General features: G+C 49.5%; 1 protein-coding gene across 2 annotated transcripts in view; it reads right to left on the bottom strand.

Annotated features, from left to right (window-relative positions):
• Positions 1-3,003: 3,003 nt before the first annotated feature.
• Positions 3,004-17,927, bottom strand: part of NDST4 (N-deacetylase and N-sulfotransferase 4) — a 153,700-nt gene continuing 138,776 nt past the window's right edge. For both annotated transcript variants that reach the window (XM_074991959.1, XM_074991960.1), the window contains 2 exons: positions 8,454-8,556; positions 3,004-3,156 (listed from right to left, as the gene is read on the bottom strand). In XM_074991959.1, the coding sequence (XP_074848060.1) occupies positions 3,037-3,156; positions 8,454-8,556 (223 nt within the window). In that variant the 3' untranslated portion in view covers positions 3,004-3,036. The remainder of the gene's footprint in view (positions 3,157-8,453; positions 8,557-17,927) is intronic.

Below are 17,927 nucleotides of genomic sequence, written 5' to 3'. Positions count from 1 at the left end.
AGAGAATAATAAAAAGGTAAGAATTATTACATATACAGGGAAAATTCCTACTCTGAGATATGTCCTCCAATGTTATTTGCCTTTGGCTTTATACTATGGTACACATGATAAGAAGTATTTATTTGAAAGATAGGTTTTAACATGTGATACTTATGAAGATGGAAATATTCTGAAAGTTGCATAGCATTTCAACTTTTTGGGAAGTACTCGGTAAAGATGAGAATGCAGTGGTGCCAAAGACGATATACTATCATCCCCAGGTGCTAGTTCTGTGGCTAAACAACGGTCTTCAACTGAATTGGTTGTTAATCAAGCATTTTTGTAAGAATTAGTCTCTTAAAACTTAGTACAAAGCAGAACAAAAATTTGATGCAGGGATCTAATTTGGTAGTTAATAATCAGTGATGTTGAAAGCAAAATTTTATGAATTGCCAACAGTAAACAAAAAGTCCAGATAACTTAACAGCCTTTGTACAGCCAGCTGTTCTTGAGAAAGGCTGTGCTCATGGGCCATGTTATAGGACAGCTATGAGCCACCAATATGAAGTGGCTGTGAAAAAGGAAAATGTGATCCCAGGATGCATCAAGTGAGGCAATTCAAGTAGAGAGAAGCATTAATGCCATCGGAGAAGGAACTAGTAATATCTTGTTTGGAATACTGTGGACAACTGTGGTAATTGATGTTAAAGAAAGATACATATGAACCAGAACAGATGCGTACAAGAGCTACTAGGCTGATGAGCGGAATGTAAGCCCTGTCTTATGAGAGTAGACTGGAAAAGACTGCCTTGTTTATTCCAGCAAAATAAAGGATGAGAGCAGATAGGGCTCTTCTCCATCAATAGTTTAGGCAGGACTGTAATTAGGGCAAAGTGAGCAGGGTACAAAACCATAGGGTCAGAAAAAGGAGGAGAGAAATGCCGCCCCCCCCAAAAAAAAAAACTCAGGAGGAGTGAAAATATACTTGCTCATCTAGGCACTAAAAGGTCCTGATACAGTTCTGAGTTTACAAGGGTGAACACCGGGAAGGGTAGTGAAGAGGTATTTAAGATCAAGGACAATGCTGGCTCAAGAACAAATGGATGTATATGGGCCAAGAACAAATCCCAGCTGAAAATTAAAAGATTTCCAACTATCAGAAGGGTCAGATTCTGGAAACACTTGACAAAAGGAATTGTGGGTGCAAACACTTTACTCAGTTTTGAGAAAGACCTGGATAAATTAATGAAGGGGTGATGGGTGGGAGCATATGAGGGGGTCAAATGCTGTGAGACAGTGGGGCTGGCCAGCAGTTGGCAAGAAGGACTAGTGGGGTGGAGCTGACCTGGCACTGACACCAGGGATCTGGTCTCCCCTGCACTCACAGGAAGCAGTGGGGGAAGTAGGGCAGGGTGGCGACAGTTTGCTCTGCTCACCCAGCATGCTGTGCAAGAAAGGGCAGGGCCACCCATACTCCCTGGCAGGAACCGAAGTGATGCAGCTGGAGGAGCTGTGTTGCTCCACCTCCCCCCAATGCTGAAGGTGAGTGTGGGGGCAGGGAAGGAGTGCTGGGCCCACAGATTCACTAGTCCCTGGGCTGCCTAAGTTGGGGAAAGAGCCAGGACAAGCAGCAGAGCAAGGTTGATGAAGGTGTAAAGCAGGGCTGGGGAAAGGCAGGACCTGGGGTAGAGGAGGGCTGTCTATCTTGCTCATCACCCTTGCTCTGTTATGGTCAGTGGCCTCCCAGGTCCCGCCTCACCAGTTGCCTCTGAATTAATGAATCCAACTGTATGATTGGGTTGCTTGCAGTGGTAGGGAGCAGGGCTCAAAAACCAGCCAGTCTGTTCTAGTGACTGGTTTAAAAAATCTACAGAAAGATCATTTTTCAAGATATCCTATATGTTTGTAAATCATTTTTTATAGAGCTCAGTTTAATTTGCTTCATCTCTATTAAGTTCTATAGGCTTCTAAACTAGGCATTAAGGCTATGATCTTAGGTGTGTAGAAACCCAGTCTCTCCGTATTTTAAAGGATTTAGTGTGAAAACTATTTGCTTCCAAGCCTGACCGTGAAACTGTCAGAATTTCGCCATTGCCAGTGTGCAAATCACTCAGCTAATGGTCTGCCGAGATTTTGACCTGATGATTGTTTCACAAGCCCCAATGACAGTACAGCAAATGAATAAGATTTCACGTCCCAAAAACAGCACTGTAGGAACTAGCTGAACATGATGAAAACCATGTCCTCGGAGGGCAAAACAAGGTAAGAAGGGCAGTTCAGTGAACTGCGGAGTTTTCAGCTGGTTGGCTTCATTGACTGGTGCACAGCTTGAGGGGCTCACAGGAGAGCTGCTTTTCTGCAATCCTCACACAGCTTCAGTAGACCAGGATGCATCTTGTTTGGGAGAAAGTTCCTTTTCTTCTTTTTTTTTTAAAATCTAGCAGCCTATTGGCCAAATACTCCAGTAATTCCCTGGAGTTATGCCACAAAGAAATGTAGCCCATCCGGGCTCGAGCAATCTATGTTTTATGAGGAAAGCAACAGAACAGCATTGTTAGTTATAACCAAATAAATCCAAATAGCTAAAGCCTGAATGCCCCTGGAGTGCCCTCATTTTTCCCCTTAGTAGATCAGACCTAAGGGAAAAACAAAAAACCATAAAACCATAAATTTCAACTAACCTCACAATCCTCCGATTGATGTTTCTGTCCTTTGCTTGTGTCCTGACAGGCTGTAATTTGACATATATGATGAAGACTGTCAATCATACATACTGTTTCTGGAACGTTCTGGTAAACAGAGGGACTCAACTATGCACGAGTCCCAGGCTTGCTAAAATAGAATGCCACATAGCTCCATATTGTGTCCCAGAAGCTGACAAAGGAGTTGATGCTAATAGCTGTCAGCGCGTGCATAAAAAAGAGTTTCATATTTCTATTTCTCTTTTGAGACAGTTATTCATGAGGTCCTCTACTGACAATCACAAGTGAGTTGGGGAAATGGGGGGATGGAGGGTGCTGGTAACTGTCAGAGAGTTTGGTCCTCTGAACTTCAGTGTTATCTCACTTTCTGAAGCTCCTGTCTCAGCCAGTATGGCAGGGGTTGTCCCAATCTGTGCAGCAGTTTGGACAGTTCCACATTGTGATCTCTGTAGTAGCTTGAAAGAAAAGCTCTTGCCTGAAGGCAGAGGGGAAAAAATAACAAACACAATTGACATTAGAAATTGGCACCTGTGTGGGAAGCAATCTTGCTAAAAAAAAACAACCCTCAAACAAGGAAAAATTCCTAATGGGACAGCGTCCACATTTTTATAGCCTACAATTCTAATTCTCTCAGTATCATTTTGACAGGAAAATTTCCTGGACGAACCCTGGCTGATTTAAGTTTAACCTTATTATACTGAATTCAATATCTTAGGATCCATTGTATTACAAATGCCATTGGTTATGTTACTGTAGGATTGTAGGTAAGTTTTCTAGAAGACTGACTAATGTAAAACGTGTGGAAATGTTAGGCACATAGAAGGACTGTTTGAGACAATATGGCTGTGACTACAGGTCTACACTAGCCCAAAACTTCGAAATGGCCATGCAAATGGCCATTTCAAAGTTTACTAATGAAGCGCTGAAACACATATTCAACACTTCATTAGAATGCCAGCAGCCATGGCACTTCGAAAGTGATGCGGCTTGCAGCTGTGCGGCTTGTCCAGATGGGGCTCCTTTTCGAAAGGACCTCACCTACTTTGAAATGCCACGTCAATTTTGAATCCTGTGGCTGCCGGCATTCTAATGAGGTGTTGAATATATGTTTCAGCGCTTCATTAGTAAACTTCGAAATGGCCATTTGCATGGCCATTTCGAACTTTTGGGCTAGTGTAGACACAGCCCATTACACACAAATCTCGAAAGCTGGAACTTTGAAAATGTAAATTGAAATAAGGGATATCAAAAGAATGTGGCCACACACACAAAGTGGATCATCGTACCAGTCCGCTATTTTGAAAGAGGCCTCTGGTCTTTTGAAAGGGATCATCCACATAGCAACACGATCCCTTTAGAAAGAACAAGGCAGGAAACACCACACATGGGGTTGCATGGCTGACAAGCCCTTCCAGGTCTTGCAGCCAGTGACCCCCTTAAAGGGCCCCTCACAAACACACCCACCCTGCACACACAGAGCACTGAAGAGCTGTGGACTGCATTAGAGATACTGTGCTCTCAACACAGGCTGAAGTGTATGGAGCCCAGCAGCTGCTTGAGGTTGATGCTTCCACCGACTCTGGGGCCCAGATGGCCATGATGGAAGCCCTGTAGCCCACAAACTCCCCCACTGGGATCCTGCAGGCCCTGGTCACAGGGCAACCGCCACACCCTGTTCTCCAGCCCTTACAGCGCCTCTGGAGTCACCTCATCAGCAGGGACTGGTGGGAGAGGCTGGTACTGGGCCAGTGGGATGACAAAAGATAGCTTCAGAACTTCCAAACGTTGAGGCAGACATTCATGGAGCTGTGCCAGTGGCTCACACCTGCCCTGCAGCACATGGACACCCTCATACGGCCCGTGGTCCTGGTCGAGAAATGAGTGGAGATTACGCTGTGGAAGCTGGCCACCCCAGATAGCCACCGTTTGATTGGACACCAATTTGGGGTGGGCAAGGCCACTGTTGGAGCTGTCCTTCTGGAGGTAAGCCAGGCTGGGGTCCCACACCCACCATGGGAAGGGAGCAGCGGACCTCAGGTGGGGGAAGGGGCCCTGCAGGGGAGGAGGAAGAGGAGGTTGGCTGGCAGGGGAGGTGTGGGGCATGGAGGGCCACAGGGCTCCCCGCCATGCAGTCCCAAATGTCAATGTCCTCCCTCACACAGGTGGTCCAGGTGATCAAATGTGATCCTGCAGAGGGCCATCCACCTTGGGGATCTGGATGATGCCATGGCGGGGTTTGCTGCCATTGGGTTCTCCAACTTCTTCAGTGCCCTCAATGGCACCCACATAGCAATCTGTGCCCCAGACCACAGCGTGGGCTGCTATATAAACCACAAGGGGTACCACTCAGTGGTGCTGCAGGCACTTGTTGACTTCAGGGGTTGGTTCACCAACATCTGTGTGGGCTGGTCTGGGTGAGCCCATGATGCCTGAGTACAGTGGTAGAGGGCACATACGCCCCTGCACAGGAGCTCCCTGGTGGGGCCACCACAATACCACCCTGCATAGTGGCTGATGGGACATACCCATTGCAGCCATGGCTGATGCGCCCTAACACAGGGCACACCACCGCCAGCCAGGATGCTTTTAACCACCACCTCAACCATGTCCACAATACCATGGAGTGGGCCTTCAAACACCTAAAGGAGTACTTCCATTGCCTGAATGTGTGCCTGGACATCAGCGTCCCCAATGTCCCCAGGGTGGCTGCAGCCTGTTGTGCTCTGCACAACATTGTTGAGGCCAATGTGCAGGGGTGGGCTGTGGATGGCAGCCCCAAGTACAAGTAGCCAGACACGGCTCCGTGCCATCAGGCACGTAGGGATTGGGTTTGGGTCTGGGAAGCCCTTTGGGAGGTCTTTGAATGGGAGCCTCACTGACCATCCTCCTTGCATTCTCCGGCCCACACCCAGCCTGCACCACAGCCCCCATGTGCACAAGGGACACTAGGGTGCACAACACAACACTTTCCTTAACAAGAACTAACTACAACATGTAAATAAACTTCTCTTGAACAAACAGGTGTAAAGGTGTCTGAACTGTGGGGCTGGGTAGGTGGATGAATGGGGGGGAACTACATACAAGGGCGGGTGCATGACCCTGTAGATGGGGCCATGGGCAAGGGCAGGCCTAGTCCTCCATGGGGGTGGAGGGGCGGGACCCTTGGTGGGTGGGGGAGCCCCTGCTGCATGGATGTGGGGACCCTGTTGGGGCTGGGATGACAGGGAGATAGGGCCAGGCTGGCACTGGGGGCACTGCCTTGGTGGTGGGTGGGGGGCTGGGAGAGGCAGGGGTGATGGGGGGCTATGGAATCAGGTGGGGCTGGCTTGCCCTGGCCTGCACTGGTGATGTGCCAGTGACCCAGTGCAAGACGGGCGGCTGGGGAGAGTATGGCCAGGATAAGGGTGGTCAGTTCAGGGGCAACAGGGATGGGGCTGGGGGGTGATGGGGACAGCAGGGGGGCAGTAGGAGGGGTGGACAGGGGTCAAGGTAGCAGAGGGCTGCGACCACCTCGACCCAGACCTCCTGCCACCAGGCCCTGTCCTCCCACTCTATGAGGAGCCACTCCTAGAGGACATCTGTCTGCTCAATTATGGCAGTGGATTGTGATGGCCTGGGCAGTGGGTACAGGGGTTCCCCAGCTCTGTCAGATGGTGGGGCCGGAGTGCTGGTGCCCAGGATCAGACTGGGCTGACCCTCAGTGGATTACATTGCAGAGACACAAGGGAGAGAGAGGCCACCCATTAGTGCTGCTGCCTGGCCCCAGGGGCCCTGCTCAGCTCCCTCAACCATCTCACTGATGCAGCATCCGCTCACCCAACCCCTCCAGTGGGGCCACATCTGTGCGGGGGCCCACTGGCTGTGGTCCATCCCTCGCCTCCCTTCCCAGTCGGAAGGGTCATGGCATTGTCCATGGGTGCAGGTGTTGGGTGCCGCCACACCTGGGTCTGGGACACAGCTGGGGGATGCTGGATGGGGCACCCCTGCCCCTGGCCCAGGCTGCCCGTTCCACCCATTACCTACCTGGGGTTCTGGGAAACAGATCCAGAGACTCCTGCCTTGAGGGGGCCTGGATGGATTAGCTGGAGGTGATGGCGATCACCAGAGGGCCTTTGTCCTCGGAGGTGCTCTCCAGCTCCTGCCCCCTGGTCTGGCCCGATGGTCCTGGCTGGTTGTGCACCTCCACCTGAGGGTCTGTCTTGGGGCTGTCCGTGTGGACTACTGCCGCTGGCTCAGGGGTGTCCTTGGGGCCGAGGAGCTGGTCTAGCTCCTGGTAGTGTGGACACCTTGGGGCAGCCCCTGCCCCCAATCTCCTGCAGGCGTCCTTGGCCTGGCTGTAGGCCTGCCTGAGCTCCTTTACTTTTGAGTGCACTTAATCAGCTGTGCACTAGGAGTGGCCCTACTTCAGCAGCCCCTGTGACAGCCCATCAAAATCTACAGTATTCTGGGGCCACCCAGTGCTGTGCAGGAGCATGTCTTCATCGGCCCAGAGGCAGAGGAGGTCTTTAATCTCGGCCTCCCTCCAGGAGGGGGGCCTTATCTTCTGGTTCTGGCTCTGGCTCACCTCCAGCGATCTCTCAGGCTGGGAGAAGGGGCCTCCTGGCTGGGGGTGGCCCCAGGAGTGTGAGGGGCTCGCCATCTGGCCGGTGGGCTGGTTGGCTGCGGTGTCTGCGCTGTTGGAGGGTACGCCTGTCAAAGCTCATGCTTCTGAGGCTCTGGTCACACTCTCAGCTTCCTGCATGGGGTTTCCAGGTCCTTGCAGCTTTAAGCAGCTGGCCCTGGAGACCATAGAGCCCCACTGGGGCTTGTAAGAGCATCTCCATGCTCTCTGCAGCCACTGCCATGGAGGACCTGTTATTTCGAAATAGCGGCCCTGGATCGTCTACACATGCCCTGTTCTGAAATTCAATTTCGAAAGGGGCCGCTCTTCCTGAAATTGGATGGGAAGAGCAATTTCGAAATGTGCACCCCTTTCCTCCACAAATAATTGTGAAAGAGGCCATTATGTGTGTGCACTCTCCATGACCTTTTTCGAAATTGGGCCCTGTTTCAAAATTGATTTCGAAATATGGTGCTAGTGTAGACGCACCCTTTGGGCAAAACGGGTTTCCTAGGAAGTGCTTGGAAGGCCTTCCGAAACTATGCCCTATGGATAAAAAACCTTTGTCCCTTCTTACCTGCTCCTTGAAACTCCAGCTCAAAGACCCTTGGACTGTATTAAAGATGGACTAAATGCTTCACAAGTGTGCTAGTTATGTGATCATAGAACCATTGTGACTATTATATGACCATAGAATCCTTTGTGGGATTGAAGGACAAATCAAAGACCATGTTGGAGTTGCAGTAATCAACAGTAAGCTTATTAGCATGTGCACAGGATTTTTTTAAAAATTATTTTTAAAGATGTTTTCTCCTTTACTATAAATAATCTTGCACAGCATGGTAGCTTATTGGTGAGTTACAATGTCTTTAGTCTCTGCAGAGAAACAAAGAGGCTTGGTAGCTTTCTGAATTTGTTCTGGAAATTCACAGTTCAGTCATGGAGCTGTGCAGCCTGGGAATACCCCAGTCAGCAGGAAGTGAGACATGCATCACCACACAAAGAGTGATGACTGGGAAGCTAAACACCTTAGTATGGATGCATTTGCTCAACAAATATGGATAGGTTTCCAAACATTAAAAATATTAACCATCCTTTATTTCTGACCCCCCAAGCACAATTCTGCGTGAGATTTTCACACACTGCAATTCAGATTTCTAGAAAAGTGGTACCTCTTGATCCATTGGTGGGTATTTTCGACCTTTACTTTTTCCAAGGCATTTTGTCTTTCCTCCTTCCAGGAGCTGACACCAAAAGCCTTTCTGAGGGTCAAACCTAAAAGGGATCAGATCTTGTGAAAGGTCTACTTCTGAAAGAGTCCCTTCAGCCACTAAACAGACAATTGCCTCTCAATGATATCCAAGATACTTTATTTCTTCCAAGTATGAATAGATACTGGTATTACAATGCCTTAGATACCTATTTCTATGATTAGGCACAATTTATGAAGTGCAAGACATGTTTGAGAACATGACCAGTTGCTTATATTTAGGTCTCTGAACAGTCAACGGGAACCTCAGGTGTGAGGTTTTTGGGTATCTGTACAAAGTGTGAATTCTGCTTACTAAGAAATTACTTACATGGAACCTCTAGCAAAATACACTAGTTCGAGGACAAGGGGGAATATTTAACATTAGCTACTGGACAATGCATATGCTAAGTGAGTTTTCACAAGCTGTTTTTAATAAAACAAAATAAAAACCTTCCTCCTCTTATCTGGAGGGGTAAGAAGATGGTGAGAGTGGAAATTCCCTAGGCAGGATAGAGAGAGAAATGATACCACAGGCATTCAAAAAGAACTTGGAAGGAAACACTTATGGATATACAATAAACTTGGGCAGAAGAACAGAAGTGGTTGGACTGACCAGGGTCACTAGGCATGCTGGGAGAAAAGTCTCCATGTTTAAAAAAAAAAAGTGTGTGTGCGGGATGGGGTGGGAGGGCAGGGAAGCAAGCCATACACCAGAATGAGGTTCCTGGTTAGCTCCAGATGACCTCAATCCCATCCCAAAGAATGGTTTGGAGAACTGAGGAACTAGAAGCACAGAAATAGAGGTAGGGTTGATGATTTTTATACCAATGCTTATTTCTCATTCTGTTAAAGAAAGATCTACATGATGTTTGAATCCTGTGGAAAACCTGCATGGACTTACACATACCTTACTTCTCATAGGCACACTGAGTTAAATTGTAACCCAGCAGATCATATTTTCAACAGTTTCTGAAAAAAAGCATATTTAAGCCAGAGTGCTAGACAGTGAACTACACTGTCTACACTCTCAGGAAGGCATGTTAGACAGAGGAACTGCATCCTGAGAGCATTCTAGGCATCTCAAGCTAACGGCAGTGAGTGACTGGACTTTTAGAATCAGTTAGAATCACAGGTGCGATCATAGTCACAAATTAGATCCAGGTCAGAATTTAGTGTCCTAGGAATGCCAGAGATATGAAAAACGAAAACCACCTATGGGACCTATTCACTTCAGTAGAAGTTAGATCAGGTCTCCTCCATGCATGCACACATGTGCCAGTAATACCTTTTTAATATTATATTTCTTAGTTGTGCATGTATTTTTGAGGCAACTGAAGCACTGCTTAGATCCTATGAAAAGAGGGTTTTTTGCCACTAATAAATCATTTCACCTGGAAGGCTGGTTGCCCCATACCATTTACTTATTGATTGCACTGTTATTCCAAGGGTGGTGTCAGCATAAACACAACTGCTAAACAATCTTGGCAGAAATTTGAAGGCTGATTATCATGTTTTAAAATCAAAGAAGTGGGAATGTCAGGTGACAACATTAACATGCTAAGGAAACAAGCAAAATACAGCATAAAGTTCTGGATTTATTGCTTTGGGACATACCAGCATGCGTAAAACATAGAATGGGTTTACATTTTTTGCCGTTTAGCAGATGTTTAAGAAGGATGAAGTATAATTGGCTGAAATGTAAAGTTGATTAGTTTCAGAATGTTTTGTTGCCCTGGGCCTATTACTTAAGCACCAGCACACCTGCAATTTGCTGCAGCACATATGGGAAGTCATTTCAGGAGAAGGGGTGGGGTACCTTCTTTTCTTTCCCCATTTGCCTAGCCATTATTCCAGGAAAAATTCTTTTAGCCTAAACTGTCCCTGTAACTGTATCAATTACAATTAAACAAGTCATTGATTTAATGGATATATTGATGGTAGATTCATTCCTATTTTGGACTTTTCAATCTGCTTGATCCAGAGCAAAGTACTTTGGCTTGTACTAATTTCCCAAGAGAAAAATTAATATAGTGTGCTGTGCTAAAGGAAAATTGCAGAAGTAGGCCTGAAACATTTCTGCCTCACGATGAGTATATTCAATGTTATGTCAAAGTCCAAAATTGTGGAATAAAAAGAGTCAGGCAATACAGTTAAGCTGGACTCACCCCATTGTGCTCATGTTCTTGGTACTACATAAAGTTATATATTTTATGCACAGTATTTTATATATTACTCCATTTGGGGTGCAATGGAAATACTTAATAACAGAGCTTTAGCTGTAACTCAAATTTTCAAAGCAAACAAGACCTCATACTGTATACTTTCTCACACACTTCCATACCTTAACTAAGTAACTTATATAACCTCTGTTATTGTAGTAACTGAGAGTATCACAGTGTTTAACATATTTATTCTCACAGCATTCCTGTGACAGGGCAGTGCAATTATTCCCATTTTACAGATGGGGAATGTCAGCAAAGAGAGACCATGTGACTTCCCCAAGGTCACAAAGGAAATCTGTAGCGAATCATATAATATTCTGAATTCAGGCAAGCACCCTAACTGTGTCCTGTGAGGTAAGCTCCCTTACAGAAAAAGCTACAGATCATGCCCTTCAATTTACAACTATTCAAAATAGATGAGAGGAATCTTTGCTACTGCCCTGGCCCTGGGGTTTGCTTATCCCCCAGCTCTATGGTAGGTTAAGGGATGCTTACAAAACAGCTGGAGGCAGGCTTCATAGTGAAAGCAGAAAGATGTGCTAGCTCAGCAGAAGCCAGCACACTAAAAATACAGTGATTGCAGAAGTGTGGGCTAGTTATTCATGTACCGTTCCAGTAATTTGGCCACTGGAACATGGGTGGCAGCTGAATGCTGGGATAAAAGCTAATTGCTTGGGTACATACCCTGGGGGTTGGATAGGATTGTACTTAGTGAGGTAGCCCATGCCAGTGCTGCTGTTTTTAGCAAGCGATCTTGAGCAAAGGTAGTGTGTGTCTCTGCGTATGCTAGGAACTGTTCTCCCAGCTACTGTGTAGGCATACCTGGAGTTTCTCTGGCCATGACGAAACTTGACAAAGACAATATCTCTCCAGGCTGTTTTCTTTTCTCTGAAAAGGCTCCATGAGAGCAGAATGGTGTCACGTTCAACTCACCAACCTGTCTACTCCCAGTGGGTCAATCCCTCCTCATTCCTCCTTCCCCCATATGTGAGGAAAGATGGACAACTATTTTCAGGGTGCTGGAGAAGGTGACCCATGCATTCAAGCTTTCTTCTCTCAGCAGATCTAAATGTAACAGAGGACTCAGAGTTTGGCTTACTAATCCATTCCTCCACTCTCCAAAGTTGTCTGCCTCTGTCTCAACAACCCTGAAGCACTGTTTGACAGGGTACTTGGAGGCAACAGTACTAGTATCATGTCTGCTACAGTCTGGAGTGATGGTTAAGAACCTACTCAAAGTAGATTAGAACTGTATAACTCTCTGTCCAGATATCCCCTCTGTGAAAAGCAGCATCTTGGTGCTTCCTGGACATCTTTCTCCCAGCCTCTCCAGTCCCTTTATTCTCTGTGTGCAAAACAGAACTACTGAGCCTCTGTTAATCGTGTGAACATGGAATCCCTACTTTTCTCTAATGTTCCCTGTAAGCTGAGTGCTTGGGTGGTGCTTAGGAGAGATTCAGTTGCCATACAGCTGATTAGCAGAGCAGCCACTGCCAGCAGCATGTGTTCTATTGGTGGTGCACATTTGCACATGCTCCTGTGCACATAAAAGTTATTTCACTCATGGATGGAAAAATAATATTTGCCAGGAAATCTGGTAACTGCATTCAGACAGGTAGCTGGAAGTCTAATTTACTTGATCAACATGGCAGACTCATCCTTGTTCCCACAAATACTTATCTTTAATTTTGTGGTGAAGAGGAAATTTTCTGTAGTATTTTTATGAATCTCATGTGTGCCTCAGTTTTCCCTGTATTTTGCATGGCTAGCTGGGGTGAGATAAAGAACTCCACTCTCAGGACAGCCTGGAAGACTTCTATATGAGTGTTGCCTAATCGTCTGAGCCTGAGTGGATCATTAGTAAAGAACTGGTGAAGGTTAACTCCAAATAAATGGAAAACCTACAAAGACTATTGAAACCTGATTACTATGACATTGCCAGCAACCAATGACAAAGAGCGATGTGAATTTCCCTACTTCTTAGCAAGGAAGCTGAGAACAGGCCCCATCTTGAAAACAAAGGACTGGGAAGGAGTAAATTGGGGGAATAAGAACTGGCTGCTTGAGGGAGTTGCCATTGTTACCGGGGGCTGACCAAGAAGGTCAGACAGAGAAAGAGAGCTTGAATAAAAGTAAGGTTTTCCCATGCTCTGTTCCATTTGGCTAATGAACCCTATTGTGTTGACAACGTTGTTTGAGAATCTCTGTGAATGCCCATTAATTTTAAATGTGTGTATAAATCTCAGCCAAGAACTTATGTCAGCTGGACTCTCTGATTTGAGCTCATGGTGTGAAGCAGAAGAACTGAAGGCCCACATGTTCAGTCTAAGGCAGGGGTGAGACCCACCTTGTACACCGGTACAATGAAGGGTTCACCCTAGAGACTGTTTCAAAGCTAGAAGAACAGCACCAATCATGTGGATGGTGACACCTTTCTTTGGCATCTTTTACAAGAGGATGACAGAGCTTACTTAAAGGTAGGAAAGCATCCTTGCAATGTTAGTTTAATTACACATTTTACAAACGAATTAGAATAGGAAACCTCAAGTCTGCTTTAGTACTGTATGTGAAGGATGATAGGTTAGGATTTAATTGTTCACTCGCTTAGTGCTGGGTGAAGTACTTACTAACTACTGAATGATACTTATCTTTTTGCATGGGCATAAGCAGCATGTGTGTCTCACTTGCATCCAATTTTGAGGGCTGCCACTTCAGCAGCAGTTAAGCAGTGCACAGCCCTTTCCTTTGCACCAGGGTGAATTTCATGCTCCTGTGAGAATCCAGATTGATTTTTGTGGATTACGCATGGTAATAAGCTTGTTGCCCAGTAGTGTTTACACAGTCCAAGTAGTCCTTGGATTACATTCTGAAAATTTAAAAAATGAGTGTTGAATGCTTAATGCCTGACAATGACTTTGAAGGAGCCTGTTCAATCAATTTCATGTTGACATTCTTGATGTGAAGCTGCCATATCGTTTGATGTTGTTTCCTCTTCCATGCAACCCTGTGTGTTTCCTCCACACACTTGCGTTCTCAATTTGTCTGAACTGTGATTGTATAATTTTATGGTGTGTTCTACAATCCATTTTTCTTTTTCAATAAAGGTGATGAACCAGCTTTATACCTGGTGTGTGACTTCAGTTTAATTACCCGGGTGAATTTTGTTCCCACATATATTAAAAACATAACAAAAGGCACAGAAAAGGTGCAGTGTGGCAGAATCCATGCAAACATCAAGAGTTGAGCTATGTATTCAAAACTCCTGCCATCAGTTTGTACACATTATGAAGCAAGGTCTTACAAAATTATAGCCCCGGAAATGAAATTGTTTACCTATGAAAAGCTATTTTGGAAAGCTAGCGTTTTTAAGAGACATTTTTTTAAAAAAAGAAGCCTGAACAATTCTGGGATTACACTTAGAATAAGAATCACTATAGCCGTATCTACACGTGATTGCTACTTCGAAGTAGCGGCACTAACTTCGAAATAGCGCCCGTCACGGCTACACGTGTTGGGCACTATTTTGATGTTAACATCGACGTTAGGCGGCGAGACGTCGAAGCCGCTAACCCCATGAGGGGATGGGAATAGCGCCCTACTTCGACGTTCAACGTGTAGTCGTTGCGCGTCCCGCAACTTCAAAATTGCGGGGTCCTCCATGATGGCCATCAGCTGAAGGGTTGAGAGACGCTCTCTCCAGCCCCTCAGCTCAATGGTGGCCGCGTGGAGCGGCCCCTTAAAGGTCCCCACCCCCTCCCTTCCTGTGCAGGAAGCTGAGAGAGAGTGCAGGCAGGAGCAGTAACACACGGCTAGCCTGCACGCTCTTCTGCAGCCACCCACACCCCCAACTGACCTGATGGCTGCCTGGCAGCCCCCCCAGCGCCCTCAGGGAACCCCCCCCCAAGGGGAGCCAGGGTTCCCAGGGCAGCCAGGGCAGAAGCCAGGCCGGGAAGCGGCAGTGGGGCCCCTCCTGGATGGAGGCCGAGCTTTGGGACCTGCTGGGGCTCTGGAGTGAGGAGGAGGTGCTCCAGGTAATGGGGAGCAAGAGGCGGAACATGGATGCGTTCGCTCGGCTGGCCGAGGGCCTGGCCGCCCAGGGTCACCCTGCCCGCACTCCGGATCATGTCCGGAGTAAAGTCAAGGAGCTGCGGCAGGGTTACGCCCGGGCCCGGGATGCAGCCGGCCGATCTGGGGCCGCCCCCGTCACTTGCCCCTTTTACAGGGAGCTCAGGGACATCCTGGCTACGTCTACACGTGCACCCAACTTCGAAATAGCTTATTTCGATGTTGCGACATCGAAATAGGCTATTTCGATGAATAACGTCTACACGTCCTCCAGGGCTGGCAACGTCGATGTTCAACTTCGACGTTGCTCAGCCCAACATCGAAATAGGCACAGCGAGGGAACATCTACACGCCAAAGTAGCACACATCGAAATAAGGGAGCCAGGCACAGCTGCAGACAGGGTCACGGGGCGGACTCAACAGCAAGTCGCTCCCTTAAAGGGCCCCTCCCAGACACACTTTCATTAAACAGTGCAAGATACACAGAGCCAACAACTAGTTGCAGACCCTGTATATGCAGCACGGACCCCCAGCTGCAGCAGCAGCAGCCAGAAGCCCTGGGCTAAGGGCTGCTGCCCACGGTGACCACAGAGCCCCGCAAGGGCTGGAGAGAGAGTATCTCTCAACCCCCCAGCTGATGGCCGCCATGGAGGACCCCGCTATTTCGATGTTGCGGGACGCGGATCGTCTACACGTCCCTACTTCGATGTTGAACGTCGAAGTAGGGCGCTATTCCCATCCCCTCATGGGGTTAACGACTTCGACGTCTCATCGCCTAACGTCGATTTCAACTTCGAAATAGCGCCCAACACGTGTAGACATGACGGGCGCTATTTTGAAGTTACTGCCGCTACTTCGAAGTAGCGTGCACGTGTAGACGCAGCTCCTGGGTCCCCGGCACACCTCTTCCCCTCCGGCCACGCTTGACACCTCGGCTGAGGAGCCCCAGCAGGCCCCAGAGCCCCAGTCCGCCCCGGAGGCAAGCCCCACACCCCGGGGGCCCCCCCTGGAGCCCACCCCCGGGGCACTGGAGCAGGAGGAGGAGGAGGAGGGGGACTCCTCCTCCATCGACACCGGGCTCCAGATCCTCCTGCCATCCCAGAGCAGCAGCTGGGCGTCCGCCCCCCGGGTGTCCCCCGACCATGGGAGTGGACCTACAGTTATGTACCCCACCGGTGTACACCCCCGGGGTTGAGGGGTGGGGGTAATAGATATGTGGCCAGGGCCCTCCACATGCCCAGATGACCATGGCCCCAAGGACAGCAGTGGCATGTCCCTCACAGGAGTGCATCAGCCGCTTCCCCCCGCAGCACGACAGTGCCATGCCCCATCCCTGGGGCAGGGGGGAGCGGAACCTCTAGGGTCCCCCGGGAGGAGGGGGTGGGACACCCAGCAGCAGCAGCAGCAGCAGCAGCAGCAGCAGCAGCAGCAGCAGCAGCAGCATGTGATGGAGTGGGGGGAGTGCAAATGCGAGTCTCAGGCTAGATATGAGCAACAAGCTGAATAGCTCCCAGTGGCTAAGGATGATCCTGTGGCTACAACTGGCAGGTTACACCTCTGCCCTGGACAAAGAGGAGGGAGGAGCCGAGCTGGGTTTGAATCAGGGGCTGCAGTTAGAGGCTAGGGGAAGGGAGAGCTGGAAGGCAGCCAGCCTGAGGAGGGGGAAAGCTACACCCCAGAGGGGCACCCCTTGGGGTCTTCTCCCCAGGACGGGTTGGAAGGACTGTCTCTGACTGCTGTACTGTCACTTCTGGGAGAAACTGGGCATCTGTTGCCTAAGAAACCTCTCCTGTCAGAGACCCTGCTGAGTGAAGTGAGAGTCACTCCCGCCAGGGGACGGGGTGCAGTGCAGGGGGACCCTTGAACCCCATCACAGCAGCATCTCCCGGGGACGGGGATGGGGAACCTGCAGCACAGGCGTGGGGGGACAAGGGCCACGGCTCGGGGCCCACACTAACGCCTGTCTCCACTCTTCTTCCCCCGCTCCTGTGTTCCACAGCTGCACCATCGGAAGGACCGGACAGCGCCGGCGAGGCGTCAGTGGTCCCGGAATCCCCTCCAGGGCCATCGCTCCAGGCCAGCCCCTCGGCGGAGGACTGACCGGCCCCACGGCGGGCAAGACGGTGGACCCAGCACCAGCCGCCGGCGACAGACCCCCAGCTGCTGGCCCTCCACCGCCGGCAGGTGGAGGTTGCGGAGCAGCTCCTGCGGGTGGAGCAACGCCGCCTCCACCTCCAGGAGTGGGCGCTGGCCTGGCGCCAAGAGGCATGGGGGGCCTACATGGAGACATTCAACCACATAGCAGAGTACCTGGCCCCCCATGCCGCGCTGGCCGCCGCTGTGCCCGCCCTGACTGCTCCACCCGCCGTGCCACCCGCTGCTCCGCTCGTCGCTGCGCCATCCACCATCACCCCGCCACCCGCCACCAAGGGCCGTTCCGCCGAGGGAGACCTGGGGCCAGCTGACACGCGCCGGACGTAGCTGCTGGTCCGCCCGGGCCCCAGCCAGCCCCAGCCAGGGCTGCAGCCGAGGCAGGGCTCCCGGCCGCCCACCCCCAGTGCTGGACTATAGGGGCGTGGGGCCCAGGACATGCCCCCCCCTTGTATATAGTTGGTATTTATTTATTTGTGCCCCCCGTTTGCCCAGTCCCGCCCCCATGTAAATAGCTCTCCCCTTCCTTGTTATCCCTGGTTTTTTTTGTTAATATATACGTACACTTTTCATATTTAAGTTAGTTAGAAGTTCCTGTATATAGTTTGTATTAGTTAGTTATAGAACAGAGTTGAAGGTAAACCAGTTTGATTTCACAAACAAGTGTCTGCTTTTATTTGTGCAGGAAAAGTGGGGGTGTGTGTGCTGTTGGGTGCTCTGTGGTGTAGGAGTAGGGGCAGGGAGTGTTGTGGAGGATGTGGGGGGGTGCAGTGGGGGGGGGCCTGGCAGTGTTCACCCCGTGGCCTCATCGAAGTGGGCCCGCAGGGCCTCCCGGACCTGGGTCCCTTCGGGGTCCACCTGGCGACTGGGGGCAGCGGGTGGCTGCACGTCAGCCCTGCCGGCCTCCACAGCCCAGCCCTGAAAAAAGGCCTCCCCCTTGCTCTCCACCAGATTGT

Source organism: Carettochelys insculpta, chromosome 4 (assembly GCF_033958435.1).
Source record: "Carettochelys insculpta isolate YL-2023 chromosome 4, ASM3395843v1, whole genome shotgun sequence".
In the NCBI taxonomy this organism is placed as follows: domain Eukaryota; kingdom Metazoa; phylum Chordata; order Testudines; family Carettochelyidae; genus Carettochelys; species Carettochelys insculpta.
This window is presented reverse-complemented; position numbering and strand designations above follow the sequence as displayed.